Raw genomic sequence first — 22,395 nt, 5'->3', positions numbered from 1 at the left:
CCTGGTGGTGCTATAATAGGCCAATGTAAAAAGGGTGGCATGTGTTCTTCACCAATCTTAGACCTTTCATGGCGCCACTATGAGGCTGATGTGAGCATTTTGTAGTGTAATTTCTTCCTTGGCCTTTTGCGAATGTGCGTGCACAATTTCATTACATTTGCACACTGTGTTTGATTTTGTTCGAAACAGATCAATGCTGCAAAGTTTGGAGGCCAATCTTAGCCAATCAGGATGGAATATTTGATATGGGACAGATCACATGACTGTAGAGATACTGTCTAGTTTCTACCGATTTGCATGATTTTTGGACAAAATCTGTAGGAGTAGTGTACAGAAATGTGTTTGCAAACATCGGCCTCATAGTGGCGCTAGAACAGGGCCATTTGAAAAATGTGGGGCAGAGGTTCTGAATTGGCATCCAGGGAGTGTGTGTGCTCATTTTGGCAGCGACCGGGCCAACGGCGCCGGAGATTAGCTGTTAACAAACTCGGAGGACGGACGGACGGACGGACGGACGGACGCACGCACGCACGCACGCACGCATGGACGGACAGGGGTGAAAACATACTCTCCCCCTGCCTTCGGCTGGTGGAGACAACTATTACTGTCTGGTTGAGATGTCCTGATAGCGTGGATAGTTAGCTGGCTGAAAACATTCTGTGAACCAAAAGTCACTGCTTATCATGCTGTGTTTTGGAGCCTTTTTGTGGAGATCAGTTTTGGAAGTAACTAAGTACTGTACTTAAGTACGAATGATTTAATTTGTACTTTATTTGAGTATTTCCAATTTCCAATACTTTTACTTCAACTCCACTACATCTCGGATCCAAATTATTGTACTTTTACCCAACTACATTTATGTGATAACTTTAATTAGAAAAAGTACAAAGCTATGGCACCACCTCTTTAACAACTTTAGCCCTTGGCCTACTGTATATAGCCTACATTTTGGCCATTAGAAAATAGACGATCTACAAGCTCAAAATGCGTCATGATGCGACACATTGTGAGCTTGTAGATCTGCAATTTTCAAAAGATTTGAATACATTTGAAAACTTAAAATGAGACAGATAATGACTACTTTTACTTTTGGTACTTAAAGTAAATGTTGATGCCAATACTTTTGCACTTTTACTCAAGTATATTTGAATTCCGGAATTTTACTTTTACGTAAGTACAAAATATGAGCACTTTTCCCACCACTGGTGGAGATAAGCCCTAGCATCCCATAAGCTGTGAATTGACCACGGCCATCCATAGCAACCAGCTTTGGCATCATGGCAGGTTCCTTTTAACAACAGGTCTCTCTCTCTTATTGACAGACAGTTAAGCGCACTGCAACACTTTAGCTTGGTCAGCTGCCAATATTGATTTTTATTGTGCGTTGATTGAGTGCGTTGATTGAACAGCTACCGTATCAGCCATATAGACAGCTGAGCAGTGCCCCAACAAGGGCAAAAATGCTGGGTATGTAATAGACTTGATTGAAGATTTGATTGATTGATTGATTGATTGATTGCTTGATTGATTGATTGATTGAAAAATCTATTAGAAGTTTGCATAGTAACAAGTACAGTTTATGACACTGGTACAAGGTCAACTAAAAGGAGATCCTAGTAAGCTTTTCGGCTTATTTACACGGGAATCACTTAAAGTATCTCATATAACATTGAAAGACAGACGGATAAAACACAGTACTATGCATAGGATAACATCAATTACTAAAGCAGGGAAAAGAAATAGAACTAGAAGCAGTGCTCTTCCGAGCACAGGTCTCCACCAGACCGTGCGTCCTTGTGAACTGATTGGTGGAGTTATAGGTAAAACCACAAATCAGCCTGTTATAGCGCCACCATGAGGCTGATTTAAAAAAGAATACGTGGCATTTCTTCCTCGGCCTAGTGGGAACGTGTGTGCGCGATTTCATGATAATTGCACTTTGCGTTTGTGATTTGAGGCATTTTGTTCCAAACGGCTCAATCCTACAAACTTTGGAAGCCAATCTTAGCCAATCAGGATGGAATATGCCAAATCGGAAAGATCCGTGTCGATCACATGACTGTCGAGATACTGCCTACCGATTTGTAGGATTTTTGGACAAAATCTGTAAGAATAGTGCACAGAAATGTGTTTTGCAAACATCGGCCACTAGGTGGCGCTAGAAAAGGCCCATTTTAAAAATGTAGGGCAGAGGTTCTAGTTTGGCATCCAGGGAATGTGTGTGCTCACTTTGGCAGCGACCGGGCCAACGGCGACTGAGATTAGCTGCTCACAAACTGCGAGGACGCACGCAATCCTACAAACTTTGGAAGCCAATCTTAGCCAATCAGGATGGAATATGCAAAATCGGACAGATCCGTGTCGATCACATGACTGTCGAGATACTGCCTACCGATTTGTAGGATTTTTGGACAAAATCTGTAAGAATAGTGCACAGAAATGTGTTTTGCAAACATCGGCCACTAGGTGGCGCTAGAAAAGGCCCATTTGAAAAATTTAGGGCAGAGGTTCTAGATTGGCATCCAGGGAATGTGTGTGCTCACTTTGGCAGCAACCGGGCCAACAGCGACTGAGATTAGCTGCTCACAAACTGCGAGGACGCACGGACGCGAAACATCGGCCACTAGGTGGCGCTAGAAAAGGCCCATTTGAAAAATTTAGGGCAGAGGTTCTAGATTGGCATCCAGGGAGTGTGTGTGTTCACTTTGGCAGCGTCCGGGCCAACGGCGACTGAGATTAGGTGCTCACAAACTGCGAGGACTCACGGACGCACGGACGCACGGACGCACGGACGGACGGACGGACGGACGCACGGACGGACGGACGGAGGGGAAAACATACTCTCCCCTCAGCCTTCGGCTGGTGGAGACAATAAACAGTGTTAACATCAATCCAGTGACGTTTCTTCAACAACTAAAGTCCACTTAAGATGTCCTGGTTATTCAACTAAACAAACCAGTATGCAAGCAATGCATTTCCCAACTACAGTTCAGTCTGTGGAAGCAAAGCTATTCCCTACAGTTCAGTTCATATAACAAACATGATCTACTTCGGGCTTTCTTCCATTTTATCTTTTGTAGGAAAAGCTAAATCAACCCAGGATACTTACTCTGCCTATTGAAGAGTGAAGACCCAATAAAACGGGTCTACGATCACCCAATGTTTGGTGTTCGTAAAGAATCTTAAAATGGATTCTAAACCATATGACAGCCAGTGGACAGAGGCCAGGATAGGGGTAATATGGTCCCCTCTTCCATGTAACTGGAAGCATACAGGGAGTTGCACTAATGTAGATATTATAAGGGTGTGGAAGGTTTTGGAAAGAATGATTTTGGCAATGTTACGCAGCTGGAAAAAATTACATTTACTGCATTTACCTGCTTGTCAAACTTAAAGCCAGAATGAAATAGCTCACCTAGATTTGTGACATAGGTTTTGACGGGGTGCAAAGGCTGCCAAAATCATTTTTAAAATCACTTTGATGGAGTCAAAGGGATTCGTTAAAATTGTGATGATCTGCCAAATCTTCAATAAGAGCTTTTTTTTTAATGCTTCAATATGTCAAAAGTGCAATTCATTGCAATATACATCATCTGGGGAGTGACTAGAGTGTGTGTGCGTTCACAAAATTCTCAGGCCAACAAATAACATTAACATAAAAGTGTAAAGACAGTCATAATTGAGGGAGAAAACATACATTTCCAGGAGAAACAATATTATCGCGATAATCAAAATATCCCCAACTGGGCCAAACACCATTATGCTGGGGCGGAATATTTGCCAAAAAAATTGCAGATCTACAAGCTCACAACGCATTGCGACGCGTTGTGATCTTGTAGATCGGCTATTTTCTGGCAAAGAGATTTGGTAGAGAGTAAAAGAAAAACGACTATCAATATAGGGTTTCAAATGGTACTGGATATGCAGCTCGGCAAATAAAAGTTGAATTAAATCTCCACGATACGATTACTGTGTGTTTTATATCACGATAAACGATAATATCGCTTCTCGTCCCATCCCTAGTTAATAGTACAAAAGTGAAAGTAGCTAGTATCAAGATTGCTAGCCTAGATGCGTAGTAGCAAGTAAGCTAGTCAGTCTGAGTGGAAGGAAGACGAAGAGGGTGTGTGGGGGTGTGTGTGTATCTAGTTAAGCCAACAGATTACGCAGACCAAAGCTTTCCTTCACTTCCCCCTCCATGATGCAAGGTCAGTAGGCAAGACAGTCATTCCTAAGCCTGTCAGACAGTTTTATCAGGACAGACACACACACACACAGCTGACAAAACACAACTACATGAAAACAAACACAGAGCTCACACAAATACAAACCAACCCCAACAGGACAGACAGAGAGGATAGGTTGAGTTTAAGGATCAGCAAGTACGGGATATGAGTGGCTAGTTAGTAGATTGTCTTGCAAACCCATGCTGCTCCTCCCAGTCAGAACATACAGAAATAGTAAGATAAACTATGGTCTTTCTAAAAGACAGATGACCAGCGAGGCGGCGACCGGAGTTCAACCATGCTGCAATCCCAGGGATTGGCATTGATGTTTTCACACTTTTGTTTATTTTTTTGTGTTAGGGATGGGACGATATGAAAATCTCATATCACGATTATTGTGACAAAAGAAATTGCGATTTACGATATTATTGCGATAATCAAAATCTGTTATCCTGGGGCGGAACATTTGCCAAAAAATAGCAGCTCTACAAGCTCACAACGCGTCGTGAGCTTGTAGATCGGCTATTTTTTGGCAAAGACATTTGATAGAGAGTGAAAAAAAGACTGTATCAAGTATGTATATTATAAGTACCTTGTACCAAAAGAGAGAGTGGAGGGGGAATAAAGACTGTCAAGAACGTTATTTACAGGTCCGTTTTACCAATAATAGAGGGTTTAAGTGGTACCGGATATGCAGCTCGGCAAATAAAAGGTGAATTGATCCCAGCGCAAGACGGAGGACGATATCACGAAACATTAAATCTCCACAATATGATTATCGTGAGTGTTTCTTTATCACGATAAACGATAATATCGTTTTCGTCCCATCCCTAGTTTGTGTATTTTCAACCCAGGACAGACAGCCTTTAGAATTGCTTAAGTATGAATACTGGATGGACAATTACCGGTACTTTACTAACCATGTTCTGCTAACATTCCAGCTGTTGAAGCAGTCAACCCAGGGTGACTGCAGAGTGCAGACGTGTCATTTTTTACATTCTTAGCCCTGGAGCACACGCTTTCACCCCACGTTAAAACTGTTGGACCCACCCTGGTCCCAAGCAGGGCTGACTTCAACCCAGGTTGAAAATGTAATGTATCCCAGGGGGCTGAAAGTGCCTTCGGTTTCAATAACCTTTTTAACTCACATAATCTTCACCTTCACACTTGAAGCCGAGGATTATGGGTATGACCGTTTACCAATGGCCGTAGATCATGGTTCAAAATCACTGGGAGTGGTGGCGTTTCTGTGGCATTCGAAATTGCAACTGCTTGCAAGCTAGCCTTCTGCAGGGTGTGCCTCATGTTCGGTTCTATAAGGCCGCTACTGTCTCTTAGCATCCTAAGACACATTTGGAAAAGCAGGGTCGTTGAGCACTGGCCTGGTGGGTCAGTGTAAAACGTGCATGTAGGGCTGTCACGATTATGACATTTTACATGACGATTAATTTTCTCTCAAATAATTGCGTTTAACGATTTAATTGTGTTTTTGTCGTTGACAATTACATTTCTGTTTGGCTTTTAGGCTTTGAAGTTACACATGGTAGATATGACACATAAGCTAAATATACAAAGAAATTACTTGACATATTTGACAACTTTATACTTAAAAAAAGAACATTGATAGTGGAAATAGCTGATCTACGAGCTTGTAGATCTGCTATTTCCACTATTTTTGACATGGAAACGATTATGACGATTATGAAAAATAATCACGATTATGTTAAATAATCACGATTAGACGATTATGTAATAATTGTGACAGCCCTACGTGCATGAGTTCCCCCTCTCATCTTGTCTCACTTCATTTACACTCTTGACTCTGTGCTGCACTGTTCTGCAGTGCACACTGGCGTCGGCATCCCTCAAATCTTTCCAGGGGTTTCTATACGAGCTGCCAGCTGGACAAAGCAGGACAGGAAGCAGCTTTTCCCCTCGCAAAAGAGAAGAACTGCGAGAGAGAGGGGGAGAGAGTGAAGAGAAGCGAGGGCAAAAAGGATTCTGGGAACAGACTCTCGTGGTGTTCCTCTGCGTTCCATTTCAGGGAGTGACAGACAGCGGGAAACAGCTCAACTGCTTTCCCTGTGAATCGGGAGCTTCCAACAACGTGTGATCGGGGAGGACTGGTTTTCACACTATTCCACCCCAAAACTCACAGGCACATACTTAAAAACCCACACAAACGCACACACAGACACACTCTTGTGCATGCGACACACACCCGTCACCCGCCCGCACTCACACCCACACCTACGTTTATGTCTAAACTTGGGTCCAGCTGCCAGCCATTACAAACTGTCAATCTGAAAAGACAAGCAGAGACACACTAGGGCTCATATTACTCATAGCCACTCAGACTGCTTTTCCCCCTTTTTAAATGCACAGGTGTTCATAACGCTTCACCTGTTATCCTCATCCCAGCTTCACCATTTCACCCCAACGTTTTACTAATTTCATTCAATGGCAAGTTAGGCACAACAATATATTTTGTGTTGCCATCTAGGGCTGTCACGATATGACATTTTACATGACGATTAATTGTCACTCAAATAATTGGCGATTAACGATTTAATTGTGTATTTGTCGTTGATAATTACATTTCTGTTTGGCTTTTAGGCTTTGAAGTTGCATATGGTAGATATGACACATAACCTAAATATACAAATACATTACTGACATATTTGACAACTTACTACTTAAAAAATAACATTGATAGTGGAAATAGCCGATCTACAAGCTCACAACGTGTTGCGATGCAACGCGTTGTGAGCTTGTAGATCTGCTATTTCCACTATTTCTGACATTTTTCAACATTCACGATTATGACGATTATGTAATAATTGTGACAGCCCTATTGCCATCAACACAGTCTAAATTGAATTAGTAGTATATGAAATGCATTTTTGGCCAGAAAACTACAACACATTTGCTACCAAATAGCAAATGTGGAAGACCTCGCTGCTTCCTGTCATGCATTCTAGTCTAGTTGTATTATTCTCAAAATAACAAAATACGGTAACAATTTACAAATGGCAGGTGAGAAAGGATACCCATTGCCCATATAGGGCTTGTACAGGGTTCTTGCACCATTTTCAAAGTAAAATGTAAGACTTTTTAAGGATCCGCAGGAATCCTGTTATACAAGGTTCTCTCACCTAAAATAAAAAACCAAGTATAGTTAGTTGAACATAGTAATCACACAAAACAGTCTTCTTGCTTTAAACATACTGCTGGTTCCTTGCTCATTGCACTGCATAGTCAGCTTGAGGTTTTCACACTTCACTACTATGCAGTCGTAGTACAGTACTCTTGAAGCCAGTCTTCACATTCACACAGTGCAGCCAACAATTCCAGCTGACTCTCATTCTTGTCTCACTTTGTCTGCATTGCACTCCTCTCTCTCCCCTCGCTCTCTGAATTAAATCACTGGCTCCTCCAACCTGCTGCTGTGTGCTCACTGCATTAGGGTTGGAACTATTGATTATTTTCTTAGCACTTTTTACAAATTAAATAGTGCCACACACAAAATAAATAAATAGGCAATAGGTGTGGGGGGGGGGGGGGGGGGGGGGGGGGGGCAATAGGCGGCAATAGGCGGGGGGGGGGGGGGGGGGAGAGACAATCATCTGAATATGGCATATTGTTCTGCACTGGCCCAATGCACTACACATCATTCATGAATCACCTTTCTTATACCACATGTCCATTAGGTTATGTGACCATTTGCAGTATTGTTAGTGTTACCAAGCCAAAAGGCCTCCTTCTTGCTGCATCTATGTACAGTATATAAAGTAATAAGAAAGCCAAATAAAGACTTGTGCTTATTGACCCTTTCACCAAGATAATACATTTACAGTAAATGTTCTCTGAAGTGAAGCACAGGTACATTATTGATGCAAATCTCTCGCTTATACTTAGGGACATAAAGACCCAATTTATATCCTAGTGCACTGCAGACCAGTTGTGTAAGATCAGTATTATTTTTTATAAGTAACCACCTTCAAAAGCATTTTTTAAAGACTGATGAATGCATCGAGGCTTTCGTGATTCATTGATAAGTGTCTGAAACTATGTGTGTGTTGGAAAACGCTCGCCAAAAAAACAATCCCATCTGTTGAACAGTCCTCTCATCTTTGTCCTTAAATTTCTGCTGTGATGAGTTATGAACAGTCCTACTCCTCATATTCGCTATGTGTGAAGTTTGGCTCAGTTGGGGTATGCGGGGCTGGGTGCCAAGACAGAAAGAAAGAAAGAAAGGAAGGAAGAGAGAGAGTAAGTGGGGGCCCACATGTGAAAAGCGCTGAAACAGGTTCTAGTTGACAGCGAAGACTGTCAGACTTTCTCTCTGTCTAACCCCTATGTTGTTCTATCTTCCTCTCCCTCCCTCTGGCATATGCCACTCTTTCAGTGTCTGTTTACCAAACAGGAAACTAAAACTAGGCAGAGATAGTATAGGTTGCCGTGTGTGTGTGTGTGTGTGTGTGTGTGTGTGTGTGTGTGTGTGTGTGTGTGTGTGTGTGTGTGTGTGTGTGTGTAAAGGTGTGCATTACGGCCAAAACTGAATAGATGGCAGACTACATTATCTAGTAGCCAAATAACTGGTTTTGTTTCTGAGGCTTTTAGTGGCATGCAGCATTAATGTTAAGACTCATAAGCCTTTCCACTATTAACATTGGTAGGTGTGTGTGTGTGTGTGTGTGTGTGTGTGTGTGTGTGTGTGTGTGTGTGTGTGTGTGTGTGTGTGTGTGCAGAGAGTGCCAGAGAGAGAGAGAGCGAGAGAGAGAGAGAGAGTATAAGTATTCATATGCTAAACCACAGGACTAAATAGCTGGCACACCTGAAATATATTAGACAGAACAGAACCATGTTTATCTAATTGCAATTCAGTGGAAAATATAATGGTGGTTTTAGATGTACAGCCAATATCCATCTATCCATCTCTGATGTCCAACACATTAATTTGGGGAGCTATTACAGAGTGCATCAATGAGCCAGTCAAGTGCAATGCTCTTGACCTTTCTTCTGCATGCGTGTGTGTGTGTGCATGCGTGTGTGTGTGTGTGTGTGTGTGTGTGTGTGTGTGTGTGTGTGTGTGTGTGTGTGTGTGTGTGTGTGTGTGTGTGTGTGTAGCCAGTCAAAACAATCCTGCCTCCATTCCCGTGTTGAGTTCTTTCCCTCCATAATCCTGTTAGCCACATTTACAACCAAGTTCATTCATACTGTATTCTAACAGCTTATATCCTGTGCTTCACTGACGCACTCAGTTCACAAATTAAATTATCTACATCCAACAGACATGTCGTTGTGCATTACAAACTACAAAGCAGATTTCCCTGAGAAACTCGGTTAAACAACTTAAATACTTTTGGGGCTTGTATGTCCTTCTCCTCCTACACAGAGAGGTCGTAATCAGTGATTACGACACTCGGTTAAACAACTTAAATACTTAGAAACTCGGTTAAACAACTTAAATACTTTTGGGGCTTGTATGTCCTTCTCCTCCTACACAGAAAGGTCGTAATCAGTGATCGTACTACTTGGCAACGGAGAGCTCTGGATGCCATGCATGCTTAACCTTCATTCAACCCGTCTTAATGACCCATCAAAAACAAACCGCCTGACAAGTGGGCACAAGCATATCGTCGTTGTCGGGTGGAAACCATGTATGTCCAAAACCGTTCGTTTTGCATTTATCATTTCAAAAACGGTTTAAACTAGTGAAAACAGCCGATCTGCTTGTAGATCTGCTGTTTTCACTACTTTTGTGCAACGGCCTTGTATGATGAAGCAGGGCTTTACTTTGCGAAAGAACGCACAAATTTGAAACTTGGAGATACAAGGTTTCCACCCGACAACGACGATATGGACAGGTGTACATACTAGGGCTGCAACTATCAATTATCTTCTTAGCCATTTTTTTCCACACATTATTATTTTCTATTTAAACTGTTACATTTCTTTTCTATAGTCTACATATATTAAATCACTTCGAATAACCGTTGCACCCCAAGTACATGTGTACATTTGTTGATATGAAAAATACAAATATAGTAATATTCAGGGGTCTGTTTGACAGATTGCAATTCAAACATCCTTTCAATATTTGGATGTTTAATTTTCAATATTTTAATCATTGCACAGCCACGTCACATGAGTATGAGGAGCTGTCAAGGAGCATCCGCTTTCAATATGCTCCCATGTCCCAAATTTGAGACAGCAAGGCAATTTGATATGATGTTCCCAATTCACTGATTCAATGTCCACAATGTGTCCCAGAATGTGACATGTCAAAAACACGTCAAAAACACATACAGATTCACGACAGACAGAAGTAGATGTATTGCAACTCACCAACAACCATGAGTGTGAACTCAAATCCTCGCTTGACAGACTTCCTGTAGACTTGGTTGGGGAGGTTGGCAAAGCCCACATAGCCCTCCAGGTTTCTCTGCTAGGAAAAGACACATGGAGAGAAAGACATACACACGCTCAGTTAATGGAAAGGAGACATCACCTCAGCAGCAGCGGAGCAGTTGTAAACACAGATACACACAAAAAACCAAATGCTTGGTTACCCTGGAATCTTGTATCATGTTGTGAACACTGTGTGGTGCGTGGGATAGATATACAAATGTCTTAAACAGTGCGGTGAAATTTTGAGCTGTTATTAACACTCATGCACGTACACTCATAGCAATATACATATAGCAGCAGTTGGGCAAAGTGCGAGCGCACGCACGCACACACGCACGTGCACACACACACACACACACACACACACACACACACACACACGTCTCTACATCAGATCCATTATCTCCACTCAAGAGAAAGGCCTAGACATGCATATCAGCATATCATACAGACACACAAACACATGACAGCTCAGACATTCAAAGCAACGGGGGCCGCTCTCCATTCCGACATGCTGCCATTCTGACATTGACTTCTAATTGTCTCAGTGGCGGCACTTCCATAGAGATTAGGGTTATTGTGGGAATGGGGGGATGTCGGAATGGCAGCATGTCGGAATGGGAGGGATGCACCCCAAAGCAACACCACATTTTGCATGTGTGTGCAGTGTCTGCAGTGCACACAAACTCTCTCTCTCACTCACTCACTCGCACACACACACACACAAACCCCTACAGGCCAAAACCTTGCTTTTTGTGAACCTGCAATTAGCATTGCTCTGTCCTGCAGTGACAGATCCCCTTTGATGTGAAGAGCAGCTGGGATAAATACAAGAGTAAAATGTGCTCTTAGGGGAAGAGAGGTGAGAGGAGAGGAATCTTTCAATAGACCACCACTCTAGGCTGTCCAAACACACCAAAAGTCAAATCAAGGGAGGAAGCGGTGGAATCGACAACTTCGGAATCCTGGGTAAAGTCCAATAAACAAGAAGGCCTGAAGCATAACATAAAGAAAGCCTAGAAACAAGGATAGCAGCAGTAAAACAAGGAGGTTTCACTTAGCTAAAATCTTCCCCAGCGTACTCCATCTCACAACTGCTACAGTAGGGCTGCAATTATCCATCATATTGTTTGTGATTATTCTATCGATTACTTTACTGCACACAGCTCACACCATTCTTGCTACTGTTCTTGTCACTACATTTTAGATGTCACCACCAGATGTATTGGTAAGCTGAGAAGGCTGAGAACTTTAATCGTCTGGCTATGTTAGACTAGCCTTATACTAGTACCAGTCAGCCGTGTGGCTGCACATGTGGTTTAAAAATGCACCAAAACAGGATCTGAGTCTTCATCACGCTGATATCATCAGGAGAAAATAGCGGACATCCTCAATTATTCAAAGATTATTTAAAAAAGTGTGGGTGAAATATTTTTAAAGGGCCAAGGTTTTGGCAGTTTCAAAATAGTCATAATAAATAGACAAAGAAAGATGGGATTTATTTTTTCGCATACTACTACAGTACAGTTACAAGCAGTGAAATGTTGGTGGGACTGGGACAGGTTCCACACAGCCTACAGTAAGATACCAACAAGATATAAAGTAAAAAGAAAAAGGAATAAATAAAAAGGTAAGAAATTAGAACGAGAAAGTAAAGACAATTCTGAGCAAATTTCAGGCATTAAAAGTAAATGCAGACACAGGAAGGCCATCAAACCACAACCACAATTTCCTTCTTGATTCTTTTTGCTCTGAGTGCTGATGCAGAAACGCATTAAAGAATGAATAACTGAGCCTGAGTCTTGCATTCTCTTAATTTTAGAGTGCCGCCACTTCCACCTTTGGTTTGACTAACTGCTCCTGAAAGTGTCTGGAGGAGGTTCACCTGCCTTTGTTCCAGGGAGGGTCAAGTGTGTGTAAACAGCTAAAATTGTATTGACACCTAGATTGTTTATGTAGCTTTAAAATTGTGGAGTTATTACGTATTGATTTTGGACAAGTTATTTAATTTAACCGAAAAGTCTCAAAAATAGCCCAGGCTTTAACTGGCAATGTTGCGGCTGGCAGCCTAATTTAAGCGCAATAAAGGATATGGATGTGCAATCACTAAATGTCACTACTTTTTTTTAATTGAACAGGACGGCGACATCTGTGACTATGATTTGGTCACGCTTTCTTGCAGAGCTTTGCCACACTCTTTTCAACGTGAAAGTCCATATTGATGTTAGCTTGTACTGTAGTCAGGCTTGAGCTGGTATCATCACCGCTGCTACATCACTGTCGAGTTTTAATTCTAAATGACTTTGCAACACTCAAGTCAGTGCTATTGGGAGTAAACCCAACTCACTATCACAGGAACATACACCCATGCTATCACATGACACATTACCTTTTTTTCTCCATTTAAACAGCTATACATTTCTCTAACGTTTTTTTTTTGTTAACATTTAGCTTTAAATGTATAGACTTCAACCCCCTAATATAGGTTACTTTTAGATGCGGGGCCAGACGTAGATTAGGTGCTGTGCATCTAATGTTACACTCTCAGTGAATACAGCAGAGCAGGGGTCTTATACCATCAGATAATGTGTGGATCCAATTTCTAACTTAAGTTGTTTCCACTAATGATGAGCCATATCCTTACTGATTAAATGACCATACTGGTGCGTGGTTTGGCCTGTTTAGCCCATTGAAAGAACTCATTATATACTTGACATTACTGACAACCATTTTCCAAAGCATGATTAGTTTGATTTCGCGGAAGCCATTGGATTCTGTTCATTTCATTAAGGTTACAATATGAAAACCAAGTGGCTTGAAACATGCCTGATATAATCAACATCATAGTAGCCTTTTTAACATACATTTATTTTAGATTGTAAGATTGATTAGCCTATGAAGAAAAGATTGATTTACAAATTAAATTCAAATGTAAACTACTTTAGCCAGCATTTACTCAATTATTCAGGTGGCCTAAGTTTGATATTTTTAATATCAAAAAGCAACTAAGGGGCAAATGATCAGTGAATAGCTGTGAATGACATACAACATTGATGCAGGTCAATATGCTCAAAAGGGTAGGATTGTTAGTTACACACAAACATAAGCGATGGATATGACATGCACAAGCATTAGCCGAACAGAAAGATAGAGAAAGAAGGGGATGATCAATGAAACCAATATAGAGCCTGACTGTTGATTACAGCATCAGGCATAGCAGCGCTGATCTAAAAAAGCCTGAAGCACTTTCCATCATTTCTCTATTGGAATCCTGTGACTTGTGTGCATGGGTGTGTGTGTGTTACATGAAGCCCCAGCTCTGGAATCACTACTACTGCCAGCAGGTCACCTAGGGCAGCACATGCAGCAGATACAGAGTTAGTCCAACATCACATTACCGCAGGATTATGATTAGACAAGGAGTCAATCATGTACCTGGAATGAAAGAGTGAAGGAAAATGTGTATTGAAAGCACCGTCTCAGAGTGAATCATTGAGGCGATGAGAGTGTGTCTCAAATATGCACATGAGGGAGTGGGAGTGTCTGTGAGAGGATGTGAATTAAAACTATTGGTATATGTTTTATGTCACATAGAAAGAGAAGACAAAGGAGGTTAATGCTTGATTCATTTTACTCTGTCATATGACAATGTTGCACACCGAAAATAGCAGATCTACAAGCTGACGACGCTTTGTAGATCTGCTATTTTCAGAACACAGCACCGCTACTAGGAATGGGTATCGTTCACCTTTGAATCGATACGATACCTTTTTCGATCTTTTCGATACCATTTTCGATACTTTTTATTTAAGTTTAACTGCTCTACCGCAGAAGCGGTAGAGCAGAGGTGATGATGATGATCACACAGTGTGGCGGAGCGGAGAGTATAGACGTTGGATAATCATCATAATAATAAACATTATAGGCTATTGTCGGCTATTTTCCACAGTAACGAGTGTAGCCTACTAAAGCAGTCAATAAACTTTCAGTAGCCCAACTGTTACAGATGCGACCGGCCAGGGGTGCGTTCCAGAGTATCGAAACAAGGTATCGTTCGTTTTTACGTGAACCGATACGACGTCCTGCAATCGATACCATTAAAAGTATCGCAGACGATACCCATCCCTAACCGCTACACAATGAAGTCAGGGTTTAAACACAGATCAGACCTGAAAAACACGCAGAGTGAAAAACACACACGGGGGGAGGGTAAGAGAAATGGAGATTGTTTAGATTGATGCAAGAGAGAGAGAGAGAGAGAGAGAGAGAGAGAAGAGAGAGAGAGAGAGAGAGAGAGAGAGAAAGAGAAGGAAAGAAAGAGGCTAATCAGTCCATAGCATTCATGTGGAACCCTTCCCCCCAGCCCATCCAGTCCAGTGGACTCACTGACTGACATCATCTGCATTCCCCATCCCTCTGCCACTCTCCTTCACTGACAGTGTCACTACACCATTAACTGTCCTCGTTTTTTAATCCAATCTCTCTCACGCACGTCAGGTAGTGTGTAGTGTAAAAGATGTCAGTTGTGTGTGTGTGTGTGTGTGTGTGTGTGTGTGTGTGTGTGTGTGTGTGTGTGTGCGTGCGTGTGTGTAAGGGGTCAATGAGGATCACAGTCAAATAAACTGGTAGTACAGGATTGCACTTCTGTTACATTTGGCACTTATGGGAGTCGCCCATCCCATCCCATTCCCATAACTGTCCTTGTTTTTTAATCCAATCTCTCTCACGCACGTCAGGTATTGTAGTGTAAAAGATGTCAGTTTTCATGTGTGTGTGTGTGTGTGTGTGTGTGTGTGTGTGTGTGTGTGTGTGTGTGTGTGTGTGTGTGTGTAAGGGGTCAATGAGGATCACAGTCAAATAAACTGGTAGTACAGGATGGCACTGCTGTTACATTTGGCACTTATAGGAGTCGCCCATCCCATCCCATTCAGTCAGTCTCTCTCTACTCTCTATCTTGGCAGATCAAGTGAATTAGCAAGCGGCGATCAATGGCCGTTCAGAACGGAACCAGTCAGCTGGAGATTGAATCTGAGCCCGGTCCGGACAGAGACAGAAAGTAGTGGACATGCATAATAATGTGGCCCAAGGAGAGAAAGAGAGGGGGGGCGGCCAGGGGAAGATTGTGTGACTCAGCTGGCGAAAGACTGCTGAGCTCTAGACTAATTTCCTGAACAGAATTTATGAAATGTAAACCTGAATAGTGTGTGTGACAGGTATATGGCTGTATATGGTAGGCCTACATGCAACACACAAGCCCTGAACATCCAACAGAAGGATGCTCAGTATCAGTGTGGAGAGTGACTTGAATTAGTCTTGATTGAATAAGACAACCAACTGTATAAGACAACCATTTATTTGTCTTAATGACACCAGCTATATATATAATATAAAAGCTAAGCAGGACTTGTATATAAACACCACCACACCCAGCTATATTGTCTTTTTGCAGTAAAAATGACCAAATTACCATGATGCTGTATACCTGAGACCTGAGGTGCGTTCAACAAGGCAATTCGCATTGTGTTGTGGAATGTGGAGAGAGGAAATACCGTAATGCAACACTTGAAACGAGTCATTATCAAGTCAAACGTAAATGTAATAACAGGTAGAGTTTACAATCCACGGTCAGCAATGGATGACAGCTCATATCTGTGAAAAGAGTGTATATTGCTAAACATTTTTGTTTCTTGAACGCACCTCTTGGCTTGCTGGTTTAATAGACCAGTGGTTCCCAAACTTTTTTAGCTCGAGACCCAAAAGAGAAATTAGACATTTTCCTGGTACCCAATCAATCACCCAAACTAGTGAAAACAGCAGATCTACAAGCTCACAAAGCTGCAATCGGCTATTTTAACATTTGTTTTCTGATTCATGGAAATTCTTAATTTTTCTTTGAAACTACATAGAAACATATTTTTTTCATGAAAATCTTAGCTTTCTGAAAATGTTTTGAAATAATTAAAAACAAACTACCAGGAAACAAAAAAAAATTAAGGGGCCCATAAAAAAAATTGTCCGCGACCCACAAATGGGTCCCGAACCCAGTGTTTGTTTGGGACCCACTGGGTTAGTTAGACGAATGAGTCATGATGATTGATTAGCCCGACAATGTAAATACAGTATACACAACGACGAACGATGAGACAAGACGGTGAACTTACAGCGATGCTCGGAACCGTGGTCTCTGGTCGCTCGATCATTGTACCGTCCTGTGTGTATGGTCACCACCCACCCTGGTCCTGCTGTCTGTGGGATAAAAACGATCCGTCCAGCCGCTGTGGAAACCAACCGTCGCCTTTCTTCTCCTCCCCCAAAAGACGGCGGTATGTATCTAAACGTGCGGTGGGTAAAGTAAAATAGACCTAAAAACGAAATGGGCTTTTTGGGGCTTAAGCGGGTGGCTAATTACACGTGTTTATCGAAGCATAGTACGAGAAGAAATGCTCCAGCAGTCCAGTCACTCCAGCACAGCAGCGAGCCTAGCATTCATTTCATTCTTCCAAAAAAAAGAGGCGATTCCCAATGTCTTCCTCTCTCTTTCAAGCAAGCCGCGTTCCTATTGGACGAAACCGTGACGTCGAGCCTGGGTCGAAAAATAGCCGCTCTACAAGCTCACGACGCGTTGCTTTCCGTGACATGTTTGAGCTTGTAGATCGACTTTTTTAACCACTACTCTTCGAACGGCGCCCCGTGGCTCCAGGCACAGTAGTGGCCTATTTCTTTATTATTATTATATTTCCCCCCCGTATTTTCTGTGAGGGTTTTGGTGAACTACTACGTCTGTTTTTACTCGCCTTTTACTCGTTGAACAACCAACTTTGAACCAGATAATTATGCAAAGGCATTCATTTCCGCGAATTTTGTTTAGCTACTACACTACTACTACCTTATCCTACCTCTTTAGCTCAGAAGCTGACAAGACTTAAAATGGTCTAGTTGCGCCCTCTGGTGTCGATAGAGCAGTGGTGTGAGGAATATACTCAAGCTAGTTGATAAAACTTGCAGTCTTGCACATCTCTCTCTCTCTCTCTCTCTCTCTCTCTCTCTCTCTCTCTCTCTCTCTCTCTCTCTCTCTCTCTCTCTCTCTCTCTCTCTTTAGTGAATCAAACCAATCAACATATTTTTTGTATATGCTTTATTGTCATAGCTGAGGCATTAATGTACATTTTGTGTAATTTAGTAACTTATAAGCACAATTGGTTAGTTATGAAACAGTGTACATGCAAACATTATTTACCATTCAAATATCCATCCTTCATTTATCAAAATTTGTGTGGGTCTCATTTATGAAATTACAGTTCACCCATATAAGAAAACAAAGAATTCACAGTGATACAGTCTAGCTTAGTCAACTGATGCTGCCATCTTCTTTTGACTCTAGAATCAAATTCTGCTCATCATGAGATGAAACTATAGGCTATACACAGTATAATGAAAAATACAAAATATATCCATTGCCGTCAGTGGTATTCATGTTAGCTCCAACTATGATCCTTTCCTTAATCATATTTTCCAAATTGTTAGAATGTTAGTAGATTTATTTAACACATAAGACATGTTAACGTAGCAAAACTATGGAGGTTATTGGTAAATATCTCTTAGTTCTCTTATAACTCTGGTAAATGTGCAGCAGCATGTCACACAAAGCTGTCCTCATGGCCTCGCGCGCTGATGTCAGTCCAACTGATTAGAAGTTGGTCTGTGATGTCAGACCAACATGATTAGCTCAGGTTGGTCTGTTCTCCAATTTTGACCTTGGCGTCCAGGTAGGTGATGACATCCTTCACCCAGCTGTCTGAAGGTCTGGCACACATCTGACGATTCTTCACCGTGGTCAACCTGAGGTCAAGGGCCCAAAGAAGCAGAGAAATCAGCACAATGTTGATGATGTATGTATGTAATGATCAGGGACGTGCTGACAATTGGGAAAAGCGGGACAACTCCCGAACGGCCGGTTCATTCCCGGCCGGTCCAGGCCGGCCATTAGGGGGGAAAAAAATTTAAAAAAATGTCGGCCTTCGTTCCATTTTGGGGGCTGTGCGGCCAACAAAGTAAATCGTCACTGTCGGGCAGAAACCTCGTATCTCCAAGTTTCAAATGTATACATTTTTTCGCAAAGCAAAGTCCTGCTTCATCATACAAGGCCGTTGCACAAAAGTAGTGAAAACAGCAGATCTACAAGCACACAACGCCTCGCGGTGCGAGGCGTTGTGTGCTTGTAGATCGGCTGTTTTCACTAGTTTAAATCATTTTTAAAATGATAAATACAAAACAAACGGTTTTGGACATAATAAGGTTTCCACCCGACAACGACGCAATATAACAAACAAAAAAATGAGGGCCTCTCCAACTCTTTTTCCCAGGCTGAATCAGGGGCCCAGCACGTCCCTGGTAATGATGCTGACCAAATGGACACACACATACACACGCACACATGCACATGCACACACACACACACGTGTGCACGCACACACAGATACCGACAGTATACTTACAGCACGCCAGGGTTGTTACACTGCTGGCTGGTCCGGGCATAGCTGATAACTCTCGCTTTAGGCAGCTCGCGCTTCGTGAAATCAAAGCAGCACTTCTTAGGTCCAGGACCACGGATACCTATAACCAAACAAACACCCAGTGGTTACCATCTCAACATAATACAGCAGTGCCAGAAGCTCAATTCATGCTCCATTGTACGATAACATTTGGGCAAAGGCTTTACAATTCACACTCACATTCAAACTAAAGAACATTCAAGCACACACACACACGCACGCACGCACGCACGCACACACACACACACACACACACACACACACACAGATCCATCGGTCGAGTCTCCCTCCACAACTCAACACATCATATACATAATTAATTCTGTAAGAAGAAAAACACCCTTTCTTACCTTCAGTCAGTGTTGTGACAGCCAGCATCAGTACAAATACGGACAGAGCGAGACGCAAATATGCAGCCATCCTGAAGTATGTGTTCAATAGTCTTTACAGTGTGTGTGACTGGTTAGCTGTCAAATCTGTATGAAGTTCTATGAACCCTTAGTGTTGCTTTTATACACCCCTCATGGGGAAGACCCACGACTTCCCCCATGACCATGTTTAGAGTTTCTCTCACCTTTAACTCTCTCGGGGGCTTACCACAATTTGTACTGGGTACTTTTAACTTCCCTAAACAATGGACATTAATACACTGACATTGTTCATCATGGCACCAAGAATGAGGAAGTGATTCCACTTGATGGAATGGAACTTTCCCCAAGAATTGTTTTTGTGTGTGCATGTGTGTGACGTTGGCAGAAATACATATTGATGAATTAATCAATACATAGTGTGACATTTGATAATTTTCATAAACATGTGATTCAGACCAGTAATGAACTCCAATGCTCCATTATTGAAAGACGTGATGTGAATATAAAACCACAACAATCAAATATTGATTGTGTGTGTGTGTGTGTGTGTGTGTGTGTGTGTGTGTGTGTGTGTGTGTGTGTGTGTGTGTGTGTGTGTGTGTGTGTGTGTGTGTGTTCCTTCAAATGTACTGTCTCTCTTTGAATCCTTCTTAAACCACAGGATATTGGAGAGTATCATTTTATTATTTTATCCCCATTGCACCAAGTCCCATTCTGCTTTGCTTGACAAAATAAAATATGGGACTACATGACAAGAAAGAAACACCGGTGTCTACTGTCTACTGTCTACATCAGGGGTGGGCAACTTTGATGATGGCGAAGGCCACTATATTTTCACCTTCACTCCAGAGGACCACATTGCATATTGCTATGTCCTACTTTGTCATTCTAAGTATCTCATACTTTTGAATTGGAATCCGGAATAATCTTTTGTTCTTTTTTAATTGGAATCCTGAAATGTAAAATTTTAATTTAATTTCAAACGCATTTAGTTATACTCATGTTAACTTTATGAACCTAAATACAAATACATTGGACATTTTAATACTGCTATACTAGTCTAGTCATTAAGCTACTAATATTGAATGACGGAATTAAAGCAGGTCATGGTTGTAATTGTAACAGCTGAAATCAATAATATATCAGTATTCTGGTATTAACCTGAGGGCCACATTAAGTGAAGGTGGCCCCCGGGCCGCCAGTTGCCCATGTATGGTCTACATATTGACAAGAAAGAGACAGAGGAGAAAGTAGTACAGACAGCTGGCGCATTAAGGCCACTGTGGCCTCAGGTCATGGCATTGGTTTGAGGGGCACAAGGCCAAACTGAGGGGCAACGGCGGCCATGGCCTTCATGGCCTCCATGAAATTCCTGCCCTGGTGGGAAGGCCTATAGCTTTACCTACCGGTATATGTGAGAGGTGCACAGTGGCCTCGTTCATGTGGTGTTACAAGCTGTAATGCTACAAACACATTATTTGTTTATGTGATTGTCAACCTGTGATGCTACAAGCACATTCGTGCTCCAATGAGGATTAAACTTTCCTTATGTGCCACCGTCAATTTCTGAAAAATGTAATGTAAATTGTATTTATTTAGCACATTTAAAAACAACAGCAGTAATGATACAGGCATATAGCATTGTAACAAACAAAACAAAACCAATACAAACTAAACAACAACAACACAACACCAAACAAACAACCTCATACTATATTAAACACAGAGATAAAAAAATGGGTCTTCAATTTAGATTTTAAAACCTCAATGGTGGGGCTATCCTTTACGTCGAAATTGTTCCAGAGAGTTGGTGCGATGATTGAAAAGGCCAGATCACCTTTGGTTACAAGGTTTGAATGGGAAACTGAGAGGAGTTTCTGGGTGGATGACCTGAGTAACCTGAGGAGGATAGTTTATGAGGCCGGAGATATACTGTAAGAGGGGGCTAGTCCATTGCATTGAGGGCTTTAAAACAAAGAGCAAAGCTTTAAAATCAATTGTGAATTGTACTAAACTTATAATGGTATCAACTGACACTCCAAATTCCAAAAGAGGAGGAGTTGTGAATTTCCTGTTCATAGCTCATGGGACAGTCCACTCTGTAATAACTGCCTGCCAGGCAGGAACTACGGTAAATATTTTCTCCCCCCTTGTTCATCAGAAGTGTATTGACTTTTGATTTGTTGTTTACTTGATTGTCTGTTCTCTGTCTTCCAGTACAGGCAAATTGAGGCAAGATTTTATTTATACTTACTTTGCACATCTTCAATGCCGTACTCATTAAGTGCATTTAACAGTAAGAAAGAAAGAAAGAAAGAAAGAAAGAAAGAAAGAACCCCTTTTCTGAACACCCCACAGCATTAAAGACACATAAAATCCTGGAAAATGTATTTTCCCTTCTCAAATCCATATTTTATATTTTTGTTCATTATTGTATTATTGTTAGTCTTCAACCCCATTATGGACAGTACTATGTCAGATGTCAGAATATTATTATAAATCTATCAGTAATGAAATCAACACTTTACTGTTAATCAATCACATTAGTCCAGTGATTGCAAATTAAAAAAATAAAAAAATACATAAAATGAAACCTTTTCTCTCAGCGACCTATTAATCTTTTATCACAAAGATGTGGTTTAACTTCAGAATCTGAACTATAATTTGGCTAGTACCATCAGAAAGTTCAACTAACATGAATTACTTTTTTGCTAAGCCTAAATAATAATGAATACAAGTGTAGAGTATGTGACCAGGATAACAGGGCTGAAGATGGTGTTGGGGTTGAAGAGATATTTACAGTTAACATAATTATAAATTGTTGTTGATTAT

At 41.5% G+C, this 22,395-nt stretch overlaps 2 protein-coding genes across 3 annotated transcripts in view; both read right to left on the bottom strand.

Moving 5' to 3' along the window:
• LOC308293928 (septin-7-like) overlaps positions 1-17,129 on the bottom strand; it is a 59,912-nt gene extending 42,783 nt beyond the window's left edge. The window contains exons 1-2 of one of the 2 annotated variants that reach the window (XM_080736595.1): positions 16,802-17,129; positions 10,578-10,677 (exon numbers count right to left, since the gene is read on the bottom strand). In XM_080736595.1, the coding sequence (XP_080592721.1) occupies positions 10,578-10,677; positions 16,802-16,840 (139 nt within the window). In that variant the 5' untranslated portion in view covers positions 16,841-17,129. The remainder of the gene's footprint in view (positions 1-10,577; positions 10,678-16,801) is intronic. The other variant, XM_080736596.1, reaches the window with a different exon arrangement.
• Positions 17,130-17,798: 669 nt separating this feature from the next.
• LOC308293740 (C-C motif chemokine 3-like) lies at positions 17,799-19,660 on the bottom strand. Its single transcript, XM_080736357.1, has 3 exons — positions 19,543-19,660; positions 19,136-19,253; positions 17,799-18,479 (listed from the first exon to the last, which is right to left on the bottom strand). Exons 1-3 carry the CDS (start codon positions 19,610-19,612, stop codon positions 18,362-18,364), a joined length of 306 nt encoding a protein of 101 aa, XP_080592483.1. The 5' UTR covers positions 19,613-19,660; the 3' UTR covers positions 17,799-18,361.
• Between the last annotated feature and the right edge of the window lie 2,735 nt (positions 19,661-22,395).

This window comes from Nannobrachium achirus (assembly GCF_963921795.1).
Source record: "Nannobrachium achirus genome assembly, chromosome: 11".
In the NCBI taxonomy this organism is placed as follows: domain Eukaryota; kingdom Metazoa; phylum Chordata; class Actinopteri; order Myctophiformes; family Myctophidae; genus Nannobrachium; species Nannobrachium achirus.
The sequence above is the reverse complement of the archived record's forward strand: the minus strand, read 5'-3'. Positions and strand labels throughout refer to the sequence as shown.

What these genes read in the sequence shown, in the direction of transcription:
- LOC308293740 (XM_080736357.1), bottom strand. Translation starts at nt 19,612, where the DNA reads ATGGCTGCATATTTGCGTCTCGCTCTGTCCGTATTTGTACTGATGCTG. An exon ending in TGTCACAACACTGACTGAAG is followed by an intron (nt 19,254 to 19,542) that starts GTAAGAAAGGGT and finishes GTTTGGTTATAG; the next exon opens with GTATCCGTGGTCCTGGACCT. An exon ending in TGTAACAACCCTGGCGTGCT is followed by an intron (nt 18,480 to 19,135) that starts GTAAGTATACTG and finishes CCTTGACCTCAG; the next exon opens with GTTGACCACGGTGAAGAATC.